This window comes from Nematostella vectensis, chromosome 13, assembly GCF_932526225.1.
Source record: "Nematostella vectensis chromosome 13, jaNemVect1.1, whole genome shotgun sequence".
In the NCBI taxonomy this organism is placed as follows: Eukaryota; Metazoa; Cnidaria; class Anthozoa; order Actiniaria; family Edwardsiidae; genus Nematostella; species Nematostella vectensis.
The window spans coordinates 9,730,542-9,758,311 of NC_064046.1; the positions used below are offsets into that span (position 1 = coordinate 9,730,542).

The window sequence follows — 27,770 nt, forward strand, 5'->3', positions numbered from 1 at the left end:
TTGTGGGTAGGTACCGGGTTTTACTTCTGTTCGTTGTTAAACGGATAAAGGTTATACAAGATGATTTTTGGTATCTACCACACCCGTTTTATATTCTTCTAAGAAGGCAAGTCCATTCGGAAAGCACAAACTGACATCCCGTAAAGCTTTTGGTTTCGTTTAAATAAGGTTTTAGCCAATTGGCTACAAAGGGCGAGCTTCCTACGTGGGTGTGCCAGTGAGTTACCCTTGGAGACTCGCCGTGATCTACGTAATGATTGCATGGTTACTATTGACTACGGTGGTAACACACTACATGCTTGCTGTGCTAGTGCGCATGACAATCTTCACACGATTGTGTGATAACACGATTGACAGCATTCCAACCATTTTTGCACTCGCTTTCTTAATACTGAACATGGTTACACCAGAATTTTACTAGACCTAGAGGATACCTAGAGTTACCTGCTCGTTAGTTAGTGCGGACGGGACGGGAATAGATGCTCGATGTACGATTCTGAATTATCACTTGCAAAGTACGCGGACACGCCCACATTTGGGGGGTCAGCTCCATTGACCTCAATTCCGTTTCATAAATTCATTCGCCGGACGCTAACTATAAACGCATCACTAACTTCCGGTTAATAGTTATAAAAGTTATTAAACATATCATATCCCCTGCGTTAATTTCCCGCTTGACAGAATTCTAAAACAATCACACCTATCGGTCTCATGGTCTATTGAATCATCGTCCAATCGTCGATGTCTAGATTTTCGATGTCTAGATGTCACAAAAATTTCAATAATTACTATGATTTTTGTACACAGCTCACTCGATAGCACAACACAATGTGGTGATTGGCGATATGGAAAACAGAGGAATTTTTACGCTTCCTCAATCCTTGCATTTCTTATCCTTTTACATAATTAGAGTACTGTAAAATCTGATAGCTTTGTCAGGTCGTACGATCTCTTTCCTTAGTCTTAATATTATACTGGTTTAAAAAATATCGCTTTTCGAATAAAGCCCTTTTGATCACATAAATAACTTAATTTTTAAAACCAAAACGATAAAAAATGTAAAAGCCTTTGCCAAAGCCTCGCATTCGCGCCCACTTTCCACAGCAATCCCATTATTTTAAAAAGGACTCGAAGTACACACGCTATACATTCCTTACTAACATAGCTACTTTCTTCAATGAGTATTCATGCCCGTGCCAGGTCCTCCAAGTTATCCCCTTTCCATACGGACAAATGGCACTGTTGTAATACGGGTTGTTAAAATTAGCGTTGAAGCATACATTATGCCACCATCCACCTCCGCCAAAATATGCAGCGCAGTTATCGCTTGGTCTCTGATCATTGTCCTGGTCGTAAGCTGTAAATGGCATCCCGTTGGAATGAGTAAGCGAATCCCCAGCATCTCCTGCGATAACAAACGTTGTTTTAACTAGTAATGAATAGACAATGTTTTCTATTAGACCTATTGTCCCAGAAGGGGCTATGTGCACGATGCCTTCCTACCCACTCGTATCAATTTATTCCCGAAAATCTGGAATAATTATGCTTTGAAATCTTTTTATTAAAATATAATAAGCTAAGGTTGTTAGACAACATCGTTCCAACAGATTGAAATATAAATTTTGCTTTTGGTTGACGTAGTTTTTGTTTAAGCAAGACGAAAGCGTGAGTAACATCACGCCAATAGCCTCCCACGCGCCGCTCTTAGGGACCCGCGCTTCCCTATTCAACACGAGCCGTGGGGCCTGCGCGGGTTTCATAAGGGCGCGTAGGAAGCTATCACGCCAGTTGCCTTACTAATAATTGGAAATACTCTTTTTTGTATTTAATGTCCTATTTAAAAGTTTATTACATATTTTAGATTGACATTACCCAAATTTTTCGTTGATATAAACCACCATTCTAAGTTTTTTTTTATAATATATGATGACTAGATTTCAATTATCTTTTATCATTCATGTTGATGCCTATGCAATACAAACAATCGCATTGATTCTAATCTGTGTTATCTAGAAGATGTGGTTATAAGGAGGTGACATTGATGCTTAGAAAACTCAGTTTATTGTGTCATTGTGTATTTTTTTATCATCTTTAAATTCTCTACCGAATAATTCGGTAGAAATTTAAATTCTCTACCGGCTAGCGTCCTTTTCAAATGCATAGTTATGCTTGCTAAACAGCCGCTAGCGTTCCTTGACGAACGCCCGCTATGCATAACAAAATTACGTAGATCGTGCCCTTACAGAGGGACACCATTTACTCTGGCTGGCCAACCTACAGGCGCCAGAGCACCTGAGATGTTGAAACTACAGATGTGACCTGGTCTGGGAGTACAGCCTCATACTGAAGGGCAACCGAGTAATTGTCCCCGATGTTCTTGCAGAGTGATACAGGCCATACGCGAGGGTCTTCAAGGTAAAACAAAATGCTTACTCTTTGCCCGACAGTTTGTTTTCCGGCTATGCATGTGTAAACGACATCCGACAGATCGATGACTGCGACTTCTGCAACAAACACCCAGCAGCCCAGCCGAAACTACCAGCTCTACGACTCGATCTGCCAAACATACCCTGGCAGAAACATAATCCAGCACAACGGTTCCAAGTACCTGTAGATAGTTTACTACTAATCGAAATTCCCAATAGCCCGACCTCTTAACAGATTGACCGCAACAACAGTATCCAGCAACTACACAAGCCTCTTCGTCGAATATATCTTGCAGAGCACACTCCTCGCCGACTTATAGCAGCTAATATGTTTGCGAGCACTTTGGAGAAGGATGTGTCAACAGAGTGTTAAAACGCTAGCATTAAGCTCCCCAAATCCTCAACAGGCAAATAGCTTAGCTAAAAACAGCGTTTGCACGTGCAAGCACCTCTGCCCCAAGATGCTAAACAGTGTCCATAAACTGCCCTATAGATTCAGACGCCAGCCACGATCCCTACGACCCAACAGTTATACGTCACTACAGTCAAAGCACCCGATGACGAGGCACACAGACATAATAACCAGGTAAGACAACTCAGGCAAGCTGCCTATAACAACCCGTTTCAGAGAGTAGTTTTAACTCCAAAAAGGGAGTAAAAAAACGAGGTACAAAATTACTCCCTTTTTAGAGTAATTTTTTACTCCCTTTTTTCTACTCTCTCAAGGGAGTAGATTTTACCCCTGTAGGGGAGTAACTAAAGGGAGTGATTTACTAGGTTGCTTACTATTACTCCATTAAAGGAGTACAATTTACCCTCAAAATGGAGTTATTTTTTACTCCTTTTTTTCCTACTCTCTCAGGGGAGTAAATTTTACCCACTTTGAGGGGTAGCTAAGTGGAGTAATTTACTAGGTTGCTTGTAGTTACTCCATTAAAAGAGTACAATTCACCCTCAAAATGGGAGTCAATTTTTACTCCCTATTTTATTCCCCCCTACTAATTGGGTAACTAAATGGATGATTTCAATCCCTCCCCCCTGTTTTTACAAAATGGCCGTTTAAACTCCACCTACTTTAGGGGTTAATACTGGAGAAATTAGAGTAATTTAGAAACACCAAGGAAAAGACGTTATTATGAATTTGACAAATCATTTAATTAAAACAATTCAGTTTAAAAATTAACAAAAATATAAGTTGAAAAAATGTTTGAAAAATAGTAGTCATTTGACATAAGGTATCCAGGACAAAATTACTAACAAGTGTCCCAACATAACAAAGCTGAAACAAACATACACAATATCATTTTTCTATAACAATTTTAACAGCTTTTGAACATTACCCTTTTTGGCGTCATTACGGTTTTCCAAAAAAAAAAACTGCCTCCTCCTCCATCTTTGTATATTCAGATAAGAAGCTAGAAGCTTAATGCCTCTATATGCACCATTTAAATTTGAACCTTGTAGGCTAGCTTGAAAAGATAACTAGGTTCTTCATATGCAGGGTTTACTGTGATCAGAATATACGGACAAAAACCAACTACAGTAACATTAGATATTCAAAATAAATATCTGGACAAATTTTAGGTGCAAGACTGATTACTAGGTTTTTACTAAGCTAAGTTATTCAATTTTGTGCTTCAAGTAACAGTTTATAAAGCATAGGCGCTTTAGATGTAAGTACAGTGATTAGTGAATAACTTAAGTTTACGAAGTTTGTATTCGTTTCTTGCGATTTACGCATTGATACATTCCTTATACCTCAAACTTCTTTCTTTTCTGGCTTTGGAACTCGAGCACATTTTACTATCTCTATCATAATGTCCTGCGAATATAATAAGAGAAACACATAAGAAGGTAGTATTGCTTTGGAAGATAACAGAATCACAAAACATATCAGTCTGCGAGAAATCCGCTCACGAACGATGATTTGATGCTGATGTTGGTCGCAAAAATCACATTTACTATGGAACCTATCACATTATAAAGCCCAGTACACACTAACCTTTAACTTCAATCCATTTTCTGCCATCAAATCCTTAAAAAAGGTGAATTACGCGTAGAAAGGACGGGAATAAACGGTTATCCGTTTGGAGGCTGTGATAATGGCTTTCGTTCGACCGTTATGATTTTGCGCCTTGGGCCCAAGCCCCTCTCGGCCACTAAAGCGAGGGACGCCCGGTACATTTTGCTTTTACGGGCCCTGGTGAGCCGTCTTCTATCTGCAAAGCTGGACTTCTTTTTTTTTTATAATCTCAAGTAGCATTTCTATTAGAAACAATATATATGATTTTATAATGTTCAAATCGGATCTAAGAATTTTATACAATTATCACCCTACCTATCTTTCTTTTCAATGCAGTACTAATTATTCTGAGCGAATTAATTTAATTTAATTTTAATTTATTGACTTTGCCCACGGAGAAAAAAAATACACATACATAATACGTTATACATGAGAAACAGAACATAAATACATACAATAACGAAAGGGCAGGGTATCCGCCACAGCTAGGCCAATTACGGCGGACCCGAGTTTAAAATGTGTAAAAGTTACAAGGTCACAAAAACTATATTAGAAACAACATGAAATTTGGTGCGTTAGCACCACATAAAACTCATGTTCGAGGCCAATGCCTGTCTTTGATTACATTTCCTATTGTTGTAGTATAACTGACAATATATGCAAGTATGGTGAGGCCTGTTCTTGTATTGAAAATGTTCTTTTAGGATTTCCTAAGAATTTCCTAAGAGTTCCTAAATTATAGAATGCTTCAAATCTTCTTCTTAAGATTTCCTTATCCAAATTATTCCGATTTTCTGGTCTACTGCTTATACTAGGAAATTCTAGGAATTTTTAGGAAGTTTAATCATATTTTGTTGTTTTGATCGAACTTAGGAAATCTTAGGAAACTCCTAGGCACAGGGTAGAGTTTTTTGTCTTAATACCAATAAATACGATAAATTATTATTTTGATCTTTTGTTTTATGTAATAAAGACTATCGTTTTCTTTCTTAAATTTAGGTAATTCAGAGTAAAAAAACAACTCCCTTTATTTTATATATTTGGAGTGGTTTGTTACTGCTCTAAAAAGATACAGCTGGAGTAAAAACTACTCTTTCAACACGAGATGGCTGGAGTAGTTTTTACTCTTCAAAACCTACCCCCTCAAAGGAGTACTTTTTTTTACTCCATTTCTTGACCATCTGGAGTAAAAATAACTCTTTTCACTTCAGATAGTTGGAGTAGCTTTTACTCTGCTAAAATTACCCCCCAGAAAAGAGTACTTTTTACTCCATTATTTGACCAACAAGAGTGAAAATCACTCTTTTTCTAATAAACATTCTATACTTATTCTCAGCAGAGTAAAACTTACTCCGTTAAGGGAGTAAACAAAAAAAATAATCCTCAGTAGAGTAGTTTTTACTTCAATAAAGGAGTTCAAATTACTCCTTTAAAAGTACTCCACCGCAAAGAATAGTTTTTACTCTCTGAGTGGAGTAAAAATAACTCCCTGAAACTAACAGTGCGATAAGGAGAAAGAAGAACTAAATATGACACTTACAAGAAAATCAGGGAACCCGGAAAGGTATTGCGCCAACCAAACCCTACCCGGAGCCTTGGGCGTATGTCGTAGAATCAATAAAAAGCTCTACCACAGGTATCCAAGTGGCATACCTTCAGCCGCCAAAAAAACCGTTAACTTCCAATCCAGCCGAATTTCGTATCCCCTATTTTTTTTATCTAAGAATGTAAGAAACATTTTTCCATGCATATTGTTTCAAGTCTTGAATTATTCTATAGTTAATAAGTGAAGGGACTGTAAACACAAATAACAACAATAAATGAAGACATTTACCTGACTGGTATCTGTATTGCAGGGCCAGGGTGTATTTTTGAGCCTTGCTTCCAACAGCAAAGTTGTCATATTCGGCAAATCTGACATTACCATCCCAGTCTTCAAGCCTCACAAGCAGCCTTTTCGCACCCGGACTGTTGGTCAGCCTGTGGATGCTGTCAAGACCCAACAGAAAGTTGTCGTCTCCAGGAGTCCCGATCCCTACGCCGTACTCGTCAAATGTTCGCGTGAAGTTAACAGAGTCCGAACTTCTTTGGAGAACAACAGTCCAGATCACAGGGGCTTGGTCAAACTTGCACCTTACCTGTAACAGAGAGAAAGGGGGAGACATCGTTAGGCAAACAGCAAAAAAAAAAAAAAACGCAGGGTAAACCGACGGAAAAGCACGCAGGCTAAAGATCTACTACTCACCAGAAAAGGTGTTTGGTTGTCTGGAGAAATATAATAATTCCCATTTTTCGAATAAGGATCGCTGGCAAATATTTCCTCACACGAGAGCCCTGGAAGTTCGTATTCACTCCCCAAAGGAACTAGAATTAAAACATATGTTAAAGAAAATAGAATTAAACAATGAGCAAAAACACTCATATTCGCAAGAGAAAGAAAATTATACAGACCTTATCCTAGCGAATTAAGTAAGGTAATATGAGGCAAGCATTGAGTAAAATTACACCCATTTTTCTGTGAGGAACATAAGTTGATGCCCTCCCCGACTAACCTGAGTATCAGGCCCTCCTATGTTTCTATCGCGCCGGCAAGAAACAAGACAAGGGCCTGATACAAGTACTGTTCAAATCGCATGTTTTCATGCCGGATTCCGGCATGGCTCCTGATTGGTAAAAAAAAACAAAGGGTACTCGCATGGGATGCGCTGATTGGTTCAGCTATATATAGTACTCTAACCCGTCGACTGCTCGTTCTCGGAGTAATGGCGGACTTCAAAAGTGATTTTGACCTTGCGTTAGCAGAATCAGAGAAATCGTTTTCTATAACATTTAGAAAAAAAATAGTTTTCTCTCTTTATTTTCTTCGGAAAAATTCCGCCTCTTGATACTCAGGTTAGATGTTCAAATGTTTTGCCAAGGCCGGTCAGGAGTGTGTTTATTTCTCATTGGTATCGTTTTTCGAAGCGAAGATCTACTAGTTATATCAAAGGCCTTGGACGTCGTACAAGCTGCTTATTACAACAGACATCATTAGTCGTAGCTATAAAATTTTTAGACAGACCAGGCATCGAATATTCGAGAAATTTGTCTGTGAGTGCACGGATAATGCTTGGGATTGTTTGCGGCACTTCCCCCGAGTTGTTGATTGAGTGAGCTTATCAAATAATGGCAATTGTGTTCAAGCAGCGGTTTGTCTATTTAGACGAAAAAGCCTGTAGTAAATTGGTGATATGAATATCCTGTAGTAATTTAGTGATGTGTGGATCTGCAGTCATATACTTAAATCGCGCGTAAATCTCCTGAGCCGTGAACTATCTTTGCGGTTCAAATCATTTAGCATTAAGTTACCCTCACCGGGGTTCGTCGTTACTAAAATTATTACCTTTGCATATAACACCGATGTAGTTTTGTTTTACATAAATGCTGTTTATAATTTGATTTGGGCATTTGATTGTGCCACCACGCGAGTCCTTGGAAAATTGACAGCCGACGTATTTTGACAGTGTCCTGAAAAGGGGCGGCAGGCGTCGCGTCTAGTATTTGTGTCAGGCGTACTTTTATTTTTCCTCTCCGACTTTTGAAAAATAAAATCGCCTGATACTCAGGCTACTCCCCGACGAAATACGGGGTTAAAAATCCAAGTTGAGTACGACTTTCTTCAGCGACATTAAAGCTTTGATCGCATTTCCAATAATGAAATTGTCAATCTTGCCTTTTCAACTTCACAAATGCAAGCGAGTCTTCGGAGATATTTAAGTCTCATCTTTGTAATGCAAATGTGTGTCCGATACTTAAAACGAACCTGTAATTAGCATAGTCAGTCTTCAAATCCTTTTTACCCTGCCACAAGTTTTTGTAATTAGTATATTTCGCTTATTTCTACCTTTTGAGTGATACTCTGTTATTTCTTTCTTTCATACTTTATGTTTATTCTCTTTACAGTCTTTTACCGCTAATCGGTAGGAGTAAAGATGTGAAACAAACAGTGGAGCGTAAATTCGTAAAAGAAAAAAACTTCAATAGCTGAAGATGAAATCGTTCGCGGATTAAAGAAGGAAAGAGCAAACGATTAACCGCCGTGACGAAGCAAAGATCAAAATTCCTAGTTCTCCTGTCAGATATAGGAAATGTCAACGAGGTCAAAACCGAATTGCTGGAGTATGAATTACGGATGTCCAGTTATGCCGAAGCGCATTTTGGACTTCTCGGCCATCTAGAAGATGAAAGTCTTATCGACGTAGAACAGAAATTATTTGAAGGAAAAGACAGGGAGATTTTGGATTGTATTCGAAATATTAGAGGATGGATTCACGGAGCGGAGAACAGAATGATTCATCATTCCGATAGTGTTTCCCAAGTAGGTTCGAGACGGTCGATTTCTCAACAAGATCCCACAATTCGCTCTATAACAAGCTCAAATAAAAGCAAATCTTTAACGAGTTCGACTACCGCTAGTACTGCGGAAGCCAAGGCTCGCCTAAAGCCGAATCACAAGTAGAGAAAGAAATGCTTTCCCGACTGTGGGATGTGAAAGCGGCAGAAGAAGAAATAAAACTTAAAACTAAACTAGCGAAAGCACGCGTTTTTGCGTTTGTGAAACGAGAAGCGTTTCCCCAAGCTTTTTTCGACCCAAAAGCGGAGCCATTTGTCCGTGAGGCATATTCAACTCAAAACCGAAAAAAGGAATATCCAATCGGAATATTATCAGCTTCAGCCTACAGTGCAGAAATTTAATGGAAATCTCATGAAATACAGCAGCGTCATAAAAGCGGCATTTACAATCAGGATTGAAGCGAAAACGTCCTAACGACGAGGACAGGTTGTACTACCTGGAGTAACACATGGAAGAAGAACCGAGAGAGTTGGTAGAAGGCTGTCTATTCCTAGCACCCGAATAAGGTTATGCAGAGGCAAGAAGACTGCTGGATAGAGGATATGGAGATCCGTATAAAATAGCCATCTATTATCTGGAAAAGCTATATCATATGATATAGATCAAGAGCGAAGATATTCAAGCACTAAAGCGTTCCTCCTTATTCTTTACTAAGTACAAGAATGCCATGAAAAGCATAACACATTTTATGGTTCTCAATCACGCACCTTACATGAAAACAGTGATGTAGAAACTTCCCTCTTATCTACAAAACAAGTGGAGGGATCATGTATTCAAAATCGAAGAGCTATCTAAGTATACCGCTACATTCGAAGACTTGTTGAGCTTTGTCTTCACCACTGTACAGTCCGCTAGTCATCCTATCTACAGAAGAGATGTCTCGAGAACAGAAAGCTATCGGAAGATAACCTCGTATGCGACTAATGTGGATAAGGCTGAGGAGATTCCTGTATCTTCAAGAGAAGTTATCGCCAACGATGTGTCGCTACCTCCATGTCCGTTATGTAATCAAACTCAAGACCTTGAATAGTGTAAACAGTTCCTGGTAAAAAAACGGTAAACAAAAGAGAAGAATTTGTCAAGATTAAATAAAGATGCTATGGCTGCTACCTGTACGGTCATAAGAACAACGGATGTACCTCAAAGAGAACATGTACCAAGTGTCAGCTACGTCAACCAATCACGATGCATAGACAGTTTTAAACGACAAAAGGAGGGAGGTCAATCAACACAACCACAAGTCAACAACGCCTACGTAAAGGTTCCTACAAGTCATTCCTCACACATCAAGACACCTACTGTGCTGTATACAATACTACCAGTCAGGATAAAACAGAAGAACAGTGAGAAAGAAGTTTTGACCTTTGCTTTTCTTGACAACGGCAGTAGTGGTTTCTTCATTAGTAACCGACTCAAACAATCATTGAAAATCGATGGGATAAAAACCACAATACGCCTACGAACGATGGCTGGCATCACATTAACGGTCTGATATCAACGGTGAAAACAAGGTAGAACTCCCAGGTGTATATACGAGAGACGATATACCAGTGAATCACGACCAGATCCCAAAACCAGAATTCATCAAACAATGGAAACATCTGACCAAGATTTCTGACAGTTCCCGAGGTACTACCCTGACATGGAGATTAGTCTGCTCATAGGAAGTAACTGCTCTGCCGCCTTCGAACCTCTCGAAGTAACGCCCAGTCAGGATAGTGGGCCCTTCGCTTGCGGCACGGCTGGACCACTAGCACCCCTCTCCGTGTCACTCCTGCCGACAAGATCACTATCAACACCATTTCTCTCCAGAAGCACGTAAGCTGCAAAGAGATTTTCCCCCCTGACGCAGTGTTGAAGATGTTTGAGATGGACTTCAAGGAAGTTACCTCGCGTATCGAAAGAGAAGCTCAGTAGAAGACAAGCGCTTTAGACAGATTGTCGAAATCCCTATTCCTTTCCGCTCAGAAGAAGTCGTCATGCCAGATAACAGAGATCAAGTGATGAAGCAAGCACACCGGCTCAAGAGAAAGTTTCTCTCGAATCCAAGGTTTCGATCCGATTACACCACATTCATCAAAAACGTTTTAGCGAAAGGACATGTGCAGAGAGTGCCGGAAGAACGCCTAGTGATAGACAAAGAGAAAGTATGGCATCTTTCTCATCTTGGAGTGTATCATGCGAAGAAGCCGGAGAAGATACGCGTGGTCTTTAACTTCAGTGCTAAATATCATGGAAAGTCTTTGAATGATCAGTTTCAGGGCCAGACTCTCTAAAAAAGGCATGTGCTCATTGTGGATTCCGACTTACCAAGTTTGTGTCCAGTTCCCGCCTAGCATTAAAGTCTATCCCAGTCACCGAGCGTGCAGCTAATATCATTACTTTGGACTTAGGACAAAATCGTCTTTCAATAGACAGAGCTCTCTGAGTCCAATGGAGTGTAGAGTCCGATTCACAGGATTTCGAATCATCCTCAACAACAAGCCTGCAACGAGAAGAGGTATTCTCTCGACGATCTCTTCTATCTACGACCCACTAGAATTTGTGGCTTCTTTCACTCTTCCTGCGAAGAAGATTCTTCAAGATCTCTGCAAGTTTCCTGGACTTGGCTGGAATGATGAACTACCCGGTGGCTATCAGATGCAATGGTTCAAGTGGCGAGAACAACTTCCCTTGCTCAAAAAGATTACAGTGGATCGATGCTACCAGCCGAAGAACTTCGGGCAAGTGATTTCTACGAAAGTCCACACTTTTACAGACGCAAGTTCCATTGGATATGGATCTGTCTCCTATCTTCGCCTGGTAAATAATCGCGGCCAAGTTCACTGTGCATTCCTTATGGGAAAAGCACGCCTCACAACGATAAAAGCAACCACTATCCCGCGACTAGAGTTGACAGCTGATCCCGTATCCGTGCGCATGAATCAAATCCTGAAGAAAGAGCTAAAAGAGAAGCTGTTTGAAGCCACTTTTCACTACTACACAGATACAGACGGTTCTATTCTACATCAAGAATGAGCAGAGAAGATACATGTTTTTTTGTGGCAAACCGTGTACAGCAGATCAGAGACTGTTCCAATCCATCACAGTGGAAGTATGTCTCATCTAAAGATAATACTTCCGATGATGTTTGAAGAGGATTAGACGCTCATCACTCACCGATGTGTCTATCTGGTTGAAAGAATCTACGTTCCTTTTGGGGGCATGAGGAAGAGTGGACACTTCCGTCACCACCTACCCTCGAGTTACAAGTTGACGGTCCGGAAGTCAAGACCCCTTTGGTTACGAGTAATGCTACTGCGATTCAAGATAGTACATCGACCGTTCACACCCTGATTCGCCACTTTCCAAGGTGGCATGGTTTAAAGAGAAGTGTCGCTGTTTATCTACGGGTAAAGTTCATTCATAAAGCAAGAATGAAGAAAGAAGACTCCAAGACAGTAGAAGAGATTGAAGATGCTGAAATGGCAATCATCAAATTCGTTCAAGCACAAGCATTTTTCACAAGAGATAGGGATTTCGAGAAAGATTGAAAGCAGTAAGGAAGACACATCGGGCCGGGTGAAGGGTGTTGGAGTCGGAAAAGCAAGTTCTATTGCAAAGCTAGATCCGTTCATGGCTGATGGGTTATTAACGTGTAGGCGGAAGATTGCGCCGGGCAGAAATTTCTGATGACAGCAAACACCCCGTCATCCTACCCAAGAAGAGTCATCTAACGACATTGGTTACACAACAAGGACACGCCCAACTTGGTCATGCAGGAAGAAATCACGTCATCGCTCATTTACGCAACTGTTCGTAAAGTGATCTTCAAGTGTGTGACATGTTGTCTTCTTTCAATGCTAAGAAATTGCCTGAGTTACACGGTGGCGGACCGACTAGCTGCGACGGACATTTTTGCCCACCTATGGTTCACAACCCACAGACTACTATGTCCAGTAGTGGCAAGATGTTGGATCACATTTCTGACAAGAACACTGTTATGCTGTTTTGTTGATCATTTTACTGAGTAACGGGACCTTTAATTAGGAAATTTACATTCCTAATAACAGTAATAACGATAGAGGATATGAGATGATCACGAGGAGAAACATGAAAATTTAAGGAGCCACATAAAGGTGATAAATAAAATTGATTGATTGATTGACCTTGTGTCTGTGTAAGAAACTCATATCTTATTTACATAATAATGATTGTGTGGAATTATTAGGTATGCCGCAGTATTTCGATGGCCCGTAAAAATAGCAATGCGTAATATTAGCATAACTTTAAGATGTTGTGTGATTCCACTGGAAATATCGATGCCCTCCGTGGTATTGTATCGAAACTAATTTACACACTTTTATCTTCCGTCGGTGCCCCCCCCCCCCCCTCCTTTGGGAGTCCTGGATCCGCCCTTGGATAGAATATAATACAAGCCATCAAAAGCCAGTTAAATAAAACAACAACATCATCTTGTCTCTGTATAAACGAAACAATTACATTTCTGAAACGGGATGAATATGGTCTTCATGTTACTTGAATACTCGGTCTCCTTAATCATCTGCTACAATAAAATTTTTGAAACTCTTTAAGTTTCTGTGTGATTCCTGAAAATAATTCCAGAGCCTCAGCTGCGTCAGTTGGTGGGGTGTAGTTTGGCTTTATGAGTTGCACCAGCTCCTCCATATTTCCGCTGTAGTCTTCACAGGATTCAGTATACATGCGCTTGCACGCTTGCATGTCTTGGCGTAGGTAGTTTTTTGTATTGTATAGCTCCGGCATGAAAAAGAGCACATCCAGCTTTCCACCGATGACTTCGTGACGCTTTTGACTTGCGTGGGATAGATTATATATTTTAATATTAATTATGAACATAAACAAACCTTAGTAAGGGCAGAATATGGGAAAACGTGAAGAACTCATCAGGACCGAAAGTAGCTGTGGGGGAATTGTTGTGTTGATCGAGTGCTACATGCTCAGTAACCCGGCAGAATTCTTTATCCGAAATTATAATCTCTGAAATTAGCATATCAAATTATCATCTCTGAAATATTTATCTTTGAAGTTATTATCTCTCAAATTATCATCTCGGAAATTATTATCTCGGAAATTTGATGGCCCTTCTCGGCTTTCGTAGTTTTTAATTGGCTGGGAGATCAATTTCTTGAACGCTGATTGGATGCTATTTTTTCGTAAAAGAAACTTTTCCTCAAATAAGAAAGGCACACCCAAACATGGACGCTTACATAGAGGAGATTCTCAATAGCATGCCTGACAAAGAGGCGCCTGCCGTACTAGCAGGGCTGGTCCTGAACATAATGGACGAGGACATCCCCGAGGATGTCAAGCACAAGGTGCTTGAGCCGCTCGTTCCGGCAGAAGCGCGTCGGCGAGAGGCTGACGAAGAGGCCGCGAAGCAGGAGCCGTGGCGCGAGTTCGACCCGCTTCTAAAGCAAAAGGGCCCAGAGGGCTTAGACCCCGAGAAGGACTATTCTCTCTTCGTCGGCGGCGCCCATCTTCGGTTCCCAAGCTTGGATGCCACTCTTCGGGGCCAAGACATAAGCGCCGATGTTTACCAGGAGATACGAGATCTTGGTGGAGAAGGAGTCATTGCTGCAAAGCCGGTTATGCGGGGGCCTGATATCAATGACGATGGCTCGGTGTGTTGGGTCTCGCACGAGCGAGAGTCTCTGCGGGCAAACGCAGTGTTGCCACCGGTGCTCGAGATGGTAGACCCTGACCGGCGTTACAGACTCTTTACGGTTGTTGGTAAGGCCCCCGCAGAGCCATTGGCGCCAATCACAGAGAAAAAAAGGACTCCATCAGGCTCCCCCAATCTAGCGCGAGTAGCGAAGACTCGCAGGATCCTGAGTGTCGAGATTTCGCTGTCCGTTTCGTAGGCAAGTGCGCTCGCCATGGCAACGAGTCCTCGATCGTAGTTCGCGACCGTGAAGAAGCCGCGTATCTGACAAACCTCCTTGCGGGCACCGACCAATTACTTAACTTCGAGCATGCCGACGGGGCTCATCTGATCCAATACAAAGACGGTGTCCGACGCTCACAATGGTACCATATCAGGGCCTTCGTCTTGGCGTACACAAACATAGCGTTGCTACGCATGTTGAGGCGGATCCCTCGCGAAGACGTCCTCCGAGTGTGCACAGATGCCATATACGCAAAGGCAGTGCCCAGTGGTGTAAAGCTCGTGGAGCGAAATCCGAGGTAAGGAGAGTGGCGCCACAAGAAGCCTGGGTACGAGTGGCGACCCGAAGCGGCTTGGGGTCCGAAGAAGTCGGGGAGCTTGGCCTAAGAGCCAAGCACTGCGCCGAGTCTGCCGTGCGATCTAGTGGCCGCAACCTCTGCAAAGATGTATCTAGCCGGCCAAGGAGGATCGGGGAAGACCGAGTGGGCGGTGAGCATGTTCCGCGGCCGCAACGTTGTGGTGCTCACTCCCGAGAACTACCTCGCCCACGACCATCGCAATAACCTGCGTCTCGCGGTAAAGGCTCAAACCTACCACTATTTCCTCTGTATACCAGCGGAGAAGCCGATAGAGGAGTGGAGACCTTCCGAAATGGGGCACAAACTCGACCATCTTGCGGAAGTAATCATCATTGACGAGTGCTGTAAGGTACAGACTAAAGTTCTACGCGCCATCCTAGAGTATCTCGCCACGCGGCCGTGTCAGGTAGTGTGTTGTGGCGACTATGGGCAGGTCCTGCCCTGGGAAGATAAAGAGGGGCCTCACGATATGCTCAAGGAGTGGGCACAAGGAAACATCCGCTGGTTCGAGTCCGACTACCGCTGCCTGTGTGAAGACTTCGGAAAGCCGTACAGTACATACGACGGCCTGCCCTCCTCCAGGCTCCACGACATAAAGGACCGGATTTGGTGTCGGTCAGATTCCCAACAGCTTGAGGTGTTTCGAGAGGAGTGGGATGGGGTAGCGTTCGACGCGGCGATCGAGCAGGCCCACCCAAACGATATGTGGGTGTGCTCGACCAACAAGATGGGGGCTCTTGTTCAGCAGCAATTGATAGAGCACCATAGGGAAAACTAACCCCGATTGCCAGCAACCATCCGCTTTGACCCCGATCCTAGCGTCGCGCATTGATATCGCAAGCAAGGGAGGCCAGTGCCCGTGGCAGGCAAAAGGGTTGAGAAGGTCGACGCGTACAAAGGCACGGTAGTCGAGGTTCCTCTCGACTCGGTCCTTAACGAGCTTCCCCTCGAGTGAAAAAACGCGGGCTGGGGAACCGTCCACCGGGTGCAGGGTAAGACCATCCAGACTCCAAGACGTCTGTTTATCATAGACCACAGCTTCTAGGGCTGGATCACGATGCTGTATACACCGGCATCTCCCGCGTGCGGCGCGCCGACCAGATACTCCGCGTAATTCCCCCCGATAACGCCCCCGGTGCCTTGGCTCCCACAGAACTGCAGGCTACGCCCAGTGAAGAGCTCATTACAGCGCGAATCAAGCGATACGCTGTAGACGACAGGCAAAAGGATCGTACAAAGTACACGGGATCGCACCACGTTCTAACGGTAGACCACGTACTCGGCATGATTGCTGACGCGGAAAAGAAGTGCACGGTCTGTGGCACTCAGCTTCTGTTTCAGGGATACACCAAGAGCCATCCTCAATGCTTCAGTATCGACCGGCTGGACGACAGTCAGGGTCACTGCAAGTGGAATGTCAGACTCACGTGCCTCAGCTGCAATAGAAGGCACAAGCGCTGATCACGCAACACGCAACTGCTAACGCGTGAAGCCGTGCTTAGAGTACGCCGTGTAATACAACACTGGCTGTCCCAGCTCCATAACCCTCTTTAGTATTGGGTATGCCTTGCTTGTCCACCACGGGTCCGTCGCTCGCCGTCGGCCCTTGTCCTGGAGGTCTCGCCTCGTTTACCGCGATGTAAACCCACGTTCCGACCTCTAAGCTTTAAGGGGACCTCTAGGGGGGCTTTTCGGCTTTGAGAGGCACGCGCCTCAGCTTTATGGCGTCTTTAGGCGAAAAGTCAGTCATGCGAGTCTTCGTTGCGTTTATGTCCGAGATGACGATTGGCAAAGCAGTAACCCACTCGCGGTTTGTTTCGCCGGATGCAAGCTCCTTCGAGTACTGCGCACGAAATAGGCGCTGTGCCAGCCAGCGATGGAAAGACTCGGCGAAAGCTTGGCTCCTTTGGTGCCCTGGCTCAGCCCGTCGGATCTCCACCCCGTGGTCTGTTAGGAGCTTTGTGGTGGCACCCTTGAACTCCGTGCCGTCATCAACCATGAGGACTTTAGGCCATGTGAGACGTCCCTCTGCCTAGATGTCAGCGAGTTCGCGGGAAACAACGCCGCGTTCTTGGTCCTCAGTGGGCGAGCGGCTTTATATCGTGAAGCAACGTCAACGACAGTCAGGGCATACTTGTACCAGCGGTCGGTTGGCAAGAATAGTAGGTCCGACTGGTGGATACGGTTCGGTGTCTGCTCCGAGAAATGGGCGTATGTAGTCGGAGGAGGGGGCGTCTAAGTGTAGCCCCCGACGGGCTGCGAGCTTACCCACTTGCGCACTCGATCTATGGAGGCTGAGTCCTTGGGAAGTTTGGCATGCAGAGCGGTCACTTCCTGGAAGCCACCTCTGGCGTAGTATATAGGACGAATGAACGCATCGAATTCTTCGTCGGACATGCGCTTTGCCGCCATTACGTGTCGGCAATGTATTGCAACAGGTGTGTCAGTCTCCAACAGGCTGTTGCTGTCTGCTCGGGTAGTGCCGAGGCGGTCATTTTGAGGACGGTAGGCCCTCGGAGAACGACATTGGCGAATATCTTAACGCACTCGCTGTCTGCGCGCCACAACTCGAGGCTTCGGTTAGCAATGTCACCAAAGCTACATAATCCACCCATCGGCATCGCAGTCGACTTGTCTTGCTTAGCAGCGGCTGCTACCTCGTGCATAGCACTCCACAACCGGTCTGCAAGCATTTTATACGTATACGTATACGCGCAGTGTGGAAAAAGGCCGCCCAGATCTAGATCACAGCAAGCAGCTAGCTGTGTAGCCGATGGCGATTGCGCCGGCGCAAATGTACGCTAACTCGGCGTTTTTCTGCATTTTGCTGGGGATGTAGTAGTCGGACAGCCCAGGAGCCCGCATCGACTCCAGGGATTGTCTTGGTCGGGTCTGGTTGTAGAGTTTGAGCGCGTAGTCAGTGTTGGTGAAGTTTTGCTTTGCGAGGGCCCCTCTCTCGCGACTTTGCGCTTGCCAATCGAGGACTTTTTGTCGCCGCTGTTGGTAGCGTCCATAGTCTTGTTGGTATTTCCCGAGGGCCTTGTCGTGCCTCTCCTTCTCAGCTAAGGCAGGGCTCTCACCGTTCGACAGGAACTTTGCGAGGTAGTTGCCACCAACGAATGCATTCGCGTTTAGGACGGCGCCACCAACCAAAATTGCGGTGGAGGCCATCGAGTAGTGTGTGATGCTGTGTACGTGAACACGAGTCTAATACGTGGCCTACACAAGACTACATGGGCAGGATCTTCTGGTCCTCAAGGTAACCCTTCAAAGCGACAGCACCCGCAACAGCGGCAGTCAATTTTGCGTAGTTCATGGCGTTCGCGGAGGGGTCTTTGGTGAAGTCTTTGCGCAAGACCTTGCGCCCAACCTAGCCAATACCGGCGACGAGGCCGGTTATGACTGCGGCGTCGGTGATGGTCTTTGTAATCTTGCTTTGCTTGTCGTCGACATTGCGATGCACGGACGTGCGGATATGGGTGGAGCTCTTGTGTTTAAATGTCTGCTTACTCCATGGCTAGCAGTCGATATTTGCATTTCCCGGGTCGGCTCGCCGGAACGGAAAGCGGTGGTTGCTGTGCATTTGCGGGCGGAGTCACGTCGTCGGTACCTTCGGTAGCTGTGGGTGTACGAGTGAACAGCAGCTAGCTCCCGCCTACGTGTGTAGAGGCCGATCAATGACACTAGAAGACCAGCGACCCCGATAACCGAGCTAGCCGACCAAGCAAAGTTGCCCTCCGGGACTGGTGTGTGTTCGTCATAGCCCTCGCGTCCCCGCGACTCGCTAGCGACCGGCGACTCAACGTGTTGCGCAGCTTTTTTCTTCGCTCTGTTACGTCGGTTCCACTCTGCCAAGCGGCTTCCAGCTTCGACTCGTCCAGGGTGTTTAGGTCGGGTCGCGGGTGGTTCGGGGCTCGTGATCCTCTCCACTTTCTCACGTGCAGGTTCATGAGCAGTTTGTTCCGCAGCTTGTTCGTCAGATTCCGCGAGATGCTGAGCACTAGTACTTCCTTGAGGTTCCTCCATTTGTGATGCAATTATTTGGTTGCTGAAAAAGCGGCAAGCTTTCAAATGAGCGTCTACTCTTAGGTCGTCATGGCAGACTCGCTATCTGGTGAGTCCGCGACTGCTACCTCGTGCATACTAGTGCCGTTAGTGTTCACATGACGTGCTACGTGTAGCGCTCCGACGGCTAAAGCCATCAAACGACCGCAGCGCAGAGACAGGCTTCCGCACAATGTGCGGAGCTCGTTGTTGACACGAGGTCATTGTGAAGACCGACCACACTGTCTATCGGCAGCGTCATGCCTACTAGCTTGGTCGTAAGCTTCAGGAAGTTGTCTGCCAGGGCGTCTGTAGTCCGGCTGGCTAGAGTGGTCTCGTATCGCTTCTCGTACTTCCTCACCTCCTCGGCACTCATGCGTTTGAAGTCGTCGTGAGTCAGGGCCTTGCCTACCATCTCTCTCGACTTCCCCGAGGCTACGAGTTTCGCGAGTTTCTCCCTCGTGTCTGCTATCTCAGCTTGCTCTTTTGCTGGCTGCGTCGAGCGGTCCAACAACTCGATATGTGACCCGCCTCAGGTGTGACGACAAACAGACGATCGTCGCCCTCGCCGAAGCCTTCGTATGTTTTGTTGTAGACAAAGGTAGGGCACACGAGTACGATGTAGTCAAACTTGCCCCGGAAAGTTTGAATTTATTGGGTCTTCCCGCATGACGTCTGGCCCACGATGAGAGTGTTAAATGGGATGTTTTTCGTGTCCATACTGTACTACTGTGCTCAGTATTGTATAGACTCTAGCTGTCCGTTCATAAGGTTCGTTTAGGCGTCGGCCACCACAAACACGTGACAGTTTACGGTACCCGTGCCGCTTGCCGTGCGTTTTATCTCGAGATGCACACCGTCGCGGGTGTTGACCAATCGGAGACCGCCCCCATGGATAGCATTGTCGTCCGTCGTTCGAAGGTCGATCCACAGAGCAAACTTGTATCGCCATAGAACGACTCGGGGCCGACACTAGGCGCTCCGCTGCCACTGACAAACCACCTTTTCGCCTCCTTCCAGAAATCCGTGGGGCGTAGTCCCTGGCTGAAAACCTTGTTTGGCATGCCTTCGATTGTAACGCGGACGCTCTTGATGTCGGGGTACACGAACTTCTCAGAGTCGCGAGCCCCTGCCGTGTATGGCTCCACAAAGAGGAGCAACAGACCACTCATAGACCTTCGCGGCAGGTTGACACTCTCGTTGATTATTCTGTCCGTCCCTTTGCTAATCACGAAGGTTCAGTTGCTCGTAGAAGAACGTTGTGCCGTTTTGGTAGGCGGCGGCTGCAGACCGGGTGAGGTTGTCGTCCCTCAGGCTTTCGTATTCCAGCTCTAGATTTTTGATGCCGTAGGATAATTTGGTAGCATCGCTCCCGACGACTACCTGATCAACCGTTGCGAGCGTGATCTCGAAGAGCAGCGCCTCGGAGAGCGCGCTTGGGTACAGTACGCCGTGGTCCGTCAGCAGAGAATGGTCTAGCGGGATGATGTACTTCGTCCCGTGGGCGGCGTTCAGAGCGTTCTCCTTGGCGTTACTAGTCGCTTTATCGCCAGCCTTGGAGCGAAGCTTGCGCATGTTTTCTGACTATATGCCCTGCTCCAGGCGGTCCTCTCTCTCGACCTTGGACAGGTAAAGCTCCTCATACGTCTTGAAGACATCGTAGCGGTTGGTGTCCTGGAGCGTTTCTCCTGCAAACGTGATTTTCAGGCGGCTCACGAGATTTCGGCCGACGTTGTTCACGACGGTATTATTTGCTTGGCCTGAAATGGAGAGATCGAAACCGACCCAAGGAGCCAGGCACAAGCGTGACGTCTTCCGATAGCTTTGGGACCGCCACTTATAGCGTCTCGCCGGGGAAAGCCGTCGACGGGTTGAGAGTGACCCGGTGAACAGTTCTCTCGGCTTTCAACCCCAGAGATAGACGCGGTCATCCAGGAGAACACAGAACGAGTCCAAGAGCTGCAAGGGGTGGTAACCACAGACAGGGAGACCATCGACGACCCTAACACGTCAGAAGGTCGCCGCCAAGAGGCCCGTGAGCCAACGAGGAAAGGCTATCCGAGATTGATGAATTAGAACGCGAAAACCGAGAGCTCGAGAACCAAAAGCCGCTCAGAGAGGGCATCAAAGCCATCTTCAAAAAGTACTGCTCTACCGTCAATGCTATCGGGTTGGCCGTAGCGACGACGATCGCGGCCATTGTGACGTCGCTCGGCAAGTCGCTCTCCTCCGTGGCCAGAGGGGTCGGTAACGGGCTTAAGGCGATCGGGAAAAAGCTAGACGAGCTTCTCCCTGGGCTAGTAGGCAGCATCGCGAACTTCGTGTTAAAATGCGTGGCTGCTCATTTTAGCAGTAGCCGCGTTCTTGGTTCGTTGAATGCAAAGCAATCATCGGAACAAGTAATACGCCGCGGCCACCGCGAGTGCCGACAACCCCGCCTTGAGGGCGGTGTGGTCGCTTTTTTCGCCCGGTCCGGGCGATGTCATGCTGCGCATACGCGAAGAGGGTGCAGGCGCCGCGCCCTCTGAGTGCACTACGGCCTTGCTTCGCACCTCGCGGTCGAACCTCGGATCACTCACGTGTTGCTCCCTAGGATGCCCACCGGCCATGTTATGAGCACCGACTGGCTTTGTCTCAGTGTTGATCGCGTTTGCGCCGAGCGTCATGGAGTCTGTGGCTTTCTGCATTTTATTGTTGTAGCCCACGACGCTTTGTAAGTTTATCACCAGATCGCTCTGCATCAGCCACACTCCTGGTGCGACCGCAAGACTCAGTCTCACCTTAGCCTCCTGCACGGCTAACTGGTACCTTTGCACGCTTTGAGCGATGTCGTTTTCTATGATCGCGTCTTCAAGCAGCTTCGTGAACTCCGCCTTCGCCTCCATGGCCGGCCCACCGGCCCCCGCGATAGAGGAATGGACGTTCACCTGCCCGCCAAGCACTGTGTAGACGAACGCCTCGACCGAGCGATCGAGTCTTCCTAGCCCTGCTTTTGTCAGCCCCTTACCTTTGGGAGGCGCAAACCAGCTATAATGCACAACCCGTGGTCGTTGTTGTGTATGAAACCCACTTGCTTTCCGGTATGTACGTCCCACCATCGTCGCTAAACAGATTGAGGTGGCTCGGGTACTCGTCCGCCGCCGTGTCGTAGCCACGGATCACGTGCACGTTGCGATACCCCTCCCCCGGGTAGAACACAAACACATCGCATAGCCCGTGGTTCCGCCCGCCTTTCCATCGGAAGTCCGGCTTACGCGGCAAACCGAACTCTATACATAGACGCTCGAAAGCGGCTTTCTTGTAGGGGTTATCTTTTTGCGTGAACGGGTTGTCGCCAAGCAGGGGGGCGCCGAGCTCGTAGAGTATCCTCCGCGTGGTAAAGTAGACGTGAAACCTTAGAAATCCACTGATGACAGAGGGGAGCGTGGCGAAGGCGGGGTCGGTCAGGTACACCACGCATCCGGCGGTTGCGCACCAGACCGCAAAGTTGAGTTGCTGTGGCCAGCACCTATAGGAAGGCTCCGATAGCCACCGGCGAGACTCCTTGGCGGACTACTGCGTGCGTGACTACTGTCTCTTTGAATATGTCTCGGACCCTAGTCGTGAATGATTAGGGTCAGTGACCTAGGGAAACCGGATTTTGCGTGTTTGATTTGTTTGGCTATAGCGTGTTTGATATGTTTGGCTATAGAGGTTCCTGCCGCAGTTGCCGCCTTTTTCGTCTATTCCGCCTCTTTCGCCTCCTCGTTCAGCATCCGCCAGCCTTCCCAATCCATGCTCAGTCCTAATAAACACGAAGGCGGGCTGTGTTCAATACAATGGTGGTCCTACATACTGTGCTCACTAAAGGCGAACAGACGCTCTACTTCGAGCGGCCGATAAGGTGCCCACGCTTCGTGGCGCTCCGGCAGTGCTCGCTGTTTAACAGCTGGTATAATCTCGAGCGGGAGCATCAGATAACGACTATATCATCCCTCCCGCCCATCGCTACCCTGCCAGCCGGGCACCACACGGCCGAGTCCATCGTGGAAACCATCAACCGCGCTGAAAGATTCTGACCGAGAAGCTTGATCCCCTCACCGGGAAAATCGCGTTTATGTCCAATGGCGTTGCGTTCCTTAATGCCGAGCTTTGCGCACTATTTGGCCTAGAGCCTAAAGACAATCAGTTGGGGGAGCGGGGCCTCGCACTGCCCTTGGGGGACCCCCAGTTAAGGTAGCTTTGCTGAAAATAGAGGCCCTCTACATCTGCTGCGATATCGTAGATCGCACGCAATGCCTCTCCTTGGGCGAGCCTTCAAACGTTCTCGCTTGCCTAGAAACCCGTGGGAGACTGCACGAGAAGGTCGTCTATGGACCCGACATCCCCGTTTGTGTCGCAGCAACTTCCTCTGAGTTTTTCTCGAGTATCCAAATATGGATCAGGGATGACTACGGTAGAAGGGTGGACTTTAAGGGCAAGCCTGTTCGCCTTGTGTTAGAGCTAGCCTCGGTCCGACATAACAAACATGGCAAATAGCGACGTTAGCGGTGGTGCCATTTACCCCTCGCTTCCCAGTATGCACAGCGGTGGCGACGTGCAAAGCTTCCGGAAAATAGGTGACACTCAGGCGGTTCAAGACAACGAGATAACGCATCATCGACAGCTGCGGAAAAAGTATAAGCGCGCCTTTGTCGTTACCCATGCTGTGTCTGTGGTATCCGGTGTCGCTGCAGGGGCGCTTTCCAGCGCCGTGGTAGGGGTCTCTTTGAGTGGAATAGGGGCTCTGGTCGGCGGTCCGCTGGCAGGGATCGCTGGGCTGATCGGTGTCGTGGGCGTAGGCGCAGGTATAGTCTCTAGAGATCTTATTCACAACTTTGTAATTGGTTGTAAATGTAACAAATTTAAGATTAGATATTTCTGGTGACTTGTCATAGTTAGTGCGATTGGCATAAACATCAAGAGGGGAGTTCTCAGAGCACATAAGTACCACCTGGCTCGGTTGTCACCCTTTCTGTACTCTGAAAGGCAGCAGTTGACACTTTTCGAAAGCCGTAATAAATAAAACCGATCAAGTGTCGGGTGTCACACTTACCAGATAGTCTTGTAATTTCGCCATGTTTGTGTAGTCAAAGAAGCTCTGATCATCAAAAAATGTCGCTAAATCAAGACGTGCCGCGAGCCACGCTACACTGACTTCAACAGGGAGCCCAAAACTGTCCACAAATGCCGTCCGTTCGCCCAAATGAATCGAGTATGAACACGCATAGAATAATAATTATTCATAGGGGGAGGGGATGGGAGGTTTTCACTTCCAAGATGGCGACTGTGGCCACAGGGAGCCCAAAACTGTCCACAAATGCCGTCCGTTCGCCCAAATGAATCGAGTATGAACACGCATCATAATTGTTCATGGGGAGAGGGGATGGAAGGTTTTCACTTCCAAGATGGCGACTGTAGCCACAGGGAGCCCAAAACTGTCTTCAGATGCCGTCCGTTTGCCCAACTGAATCGAGTATGAACATAGTGAGCTCTGCGAGATTAGTTTTGCTCTCGCTCGCTAACGTTCGCTCGAGCAAAAAGTCATGAAGCTAGTGGCCCTTTGTAAAAAGACAGACTCATGAAAATACACGTTTCTACCTTTTAAGTACTAAATAAGCCTAGATCTTCCCCCTCCTTAAAACTGAGAAATTTCGATCAGTAATGGGTCAACCATGGCTATAGGATAGCTGTACTCTAAAAGGATGTCTAGTTAGGGTTGAATGAAGCACGTATGGTAGGTGTCAACCAAAACACCCTTTCCCATTCCTGGGGTTCAAAGGTACAAACGCACACAACACAAAAAACTATCAAAAACAAAACATTTTTTAGGGACGCAAACATAAGATTATGAGACAGATTCAAGGATACGCACCTTCACATCTGTACGCCACTCCTTTCCCCGTCATAACACATCTCTTGCCCGTTGAACAGTAATTGTCACTGCAGTTGGTCGGCGGTTTTACCAAAGCGTAGAATGTGCTGACTTCCGGTCTTAACTTTCCCGGATGTGTCATGTGGGAAGCGCTGTTCAGCTCACATCGCGATCTAAATACGGTAAAATAGGTTAGAAGAAATCGAAGTCAGAGTGCTGGAGATCATTTCCGATGCACTAACTGTCAAACACGTTTTTAATAGCGATGGTGAGCAATAACAGTTTTGGTAAAGATATTCGTTTTGAATCCCTGAGATACTGTGATATTAGCATGATTTTGGTATTGGTTAGGTTTTGTTAACCTAGGGGTGAGGACGATTCTTATAACAATATATTGTCTTCGTCATCGTTGCCATCGTCGTCGTTATCGTAATTGTTATCGTCATTGCCATTGTCATCGTTATCGTTATCGTCATTGTCATCGTTCTTCGTTATCGTCATTGTCATCGTTATTATTATTAATCATTATTGGAATAAAAAAACATTATAGTTAGAGACAGGTAAAAACAAACTAAGGCCATTATTTTTACAGTAGCGAACGTAGTAAGTGGGGTTTACAGTGCAAACGTCTGCGTCCTCAATTGACCGTGAAACTTGGAAGTTTGCTTTAATGTATCATACAGAACCCATTTCCACGTGCTGGTATTGAATTTTGAATCAAATTCTATTGTTTTCTGCCGTCGGTGTCTTCGTTGCCGTTGTCGTTGCTTAAGGTCTCTATTGTTGCCTTTAAGACTTAGTGCCACTCACTCTTTCTGCTTATAGTTGATTGACACGCACTCCGGGTTTTCACTGCAGCTTTCTCGGCACTCGTCTTTTGTCGTCTGTTTTGTCTCGATGACGTTGTACAGCAGTTGGGTGCCAGGCATGAAATAAATGTAGTCTCTGCAGTCTTGGGCAATGGCGTGTTGCCATGACAACAGGATAGCCAGACAGAGATGAGGAATAAGCTTCATTGGGTCTTCTTCATCTAAACGGGAAAAAATATTTATGCGTCCCCAATTTGCTGTTGTAAAATATAAGAGTTTGCTCATTATCTTCTCCTAACAAATATCCTGTGATATAGAGTGATGCTAGGTGAAATAATTATCAATTTGATACCGTCACTGATACCGGTGTTGATAACATATTTGTCATCACATTTGGTAATAACACGTTTTTCAAGACAAATCTTTTGGTGGTATATCGTGGGACACGATACTTGTCATCTCTGTTGAAACTGTGTGTAAATGCAAGGAACTTCTATTTCATAGCCTGCTCCACGAATATTCCTTTTTAAGTCAAAATAAAACCATCACCCTGTTTGCTTGTTGCACGCTTTAGACTGACAAAAGAAGGCTACGGCTATTAGGGTCAAAACTTGGCGATAAATTTCAAAAGAGCTTTCTAAAAATAACCTAGACTTTATACTCTGAAACAAACAAAAATAAGCCGCAAACTTCTTTTCTAGTATAGCAAACTGAGAAAGGTGAATTAACTTTAACCGTCCACGTAATCACTAGACAGTTAAACGAATGAAGGAAAGAAGAATATAGTGCAGTTTTGGGTCCGTACTTTCTACCGCTAAGAATTCGTTTAGTACTCAAAACTTAAGCCATCGTAAAATCTTGCATTACAAGAAATGAGAGAAACACAAAGAAAATGATAAAAAATATCCCCCCCAAAAAAAAAAGAAGTAGGGAGGTCCTTGTTGAATTCTGCTAGAACATGCTTTTGCAATTTGTCGCTTCTAAAAAAAACTAAGCTTTTGGCTGCGATTCGGAATGTCTTCATAGGTAGAACTAGCTTTGTGTGTTTGCGAAAGTTCGACTTTAATTCCATTGGCATTTTAGGAGAATGAGAACCTCAATAATCACGCTGGTGACGTTGCGCTACGATGATTACAAAATAGGGACAATAAACTCTTGCGAAGTTTCCCCAAAATCCGTATTACCAACCATTCACGTTTTTTTGGTTTCCCTCAAGACAAATATCAAACTTTTACTGACAACGAAATTTTAAGCCAATTTTCAAATAGCTCTTCTTCCTAATGAAGAAGAAAGATGTTAGGGAAAGGAGTGAAAAGAAAATTTTCAAAGATCCCAAAAGTCGTGTTAAGGGCTATGGTACTATCTCGTTGCTACGAAACACAGTTGCTATTACGAAAGGGAAAAGCGCTACATTCCAACAAGAGACCATGATGTAAGAGAACGAATCCCCCGTATTACGGTATGTTCCAATGATGACGTGCAAGGGGCATCTCTGTTTTGATACGTCCAATGATAATGGAACTGCGGCAGTCTTGCTGAGGTTGGAAAACATTATATGCGCAAAGTTAAATAAAATGTATTTTAGAAAGGCTTTATGGTTCCCCTGTGTCAATCCCAGAAAGCCGTGGGGCCGTTTAAAAACAAAATGGAGGACGGACGAACGGAGAGAAGCTGTTCTTGCTGAGCGCACCGTTTTCCTTGCTTCAGTCTGTATCTTAAAGACGACAATAATGGTTCCCGAACTAGGCATAACTACATCAAATTTTATTTCTTCGGGAACAAGATTGGAAGGCGCTACTGCCTATTTTATTTGCCAATTTGATGGAAGGATAGTAGATTTGCCAATTTCGAGTCCTGCACCTGTGATGCGGCGAACAGTTCTACCTTTTAAACGACTACTTTTATGCCCAATTTCAAT

At 45.7% G+C, this 27,770-nt stretch overlaps 1 protein-coding gene across 1 annotated transcript; it reads right to left on the reverse strand.

Moving 5' to 3' along the window:
* LOC5518603 (ficolin-2) lies at positions 1-26,068 on the reverse strand. Its single transcript, XM_048721117.1, has 5 exons — positions 25,854-26,068; positions 25,044-25,216; positions 6,695-6,813; positions 6,284-6,587; positions 1-1,405 (listed from the first exon to the last, which is right to left on the reverse strand). The coding sequence occupies exons 1-5, from the start codon at positions 26,057-26,059 to the stop codon at positions 1,143-1,145; spliced, it is 1,065 nt and encodes a 354-aa protein (XP_048577074.1). The 5' UTR covers positions 26,060-26,068; the 3' UTR covers positions 1-1,142.
* Positions 26,069-27,770: the final 1,702 nt, after the last annotated feature.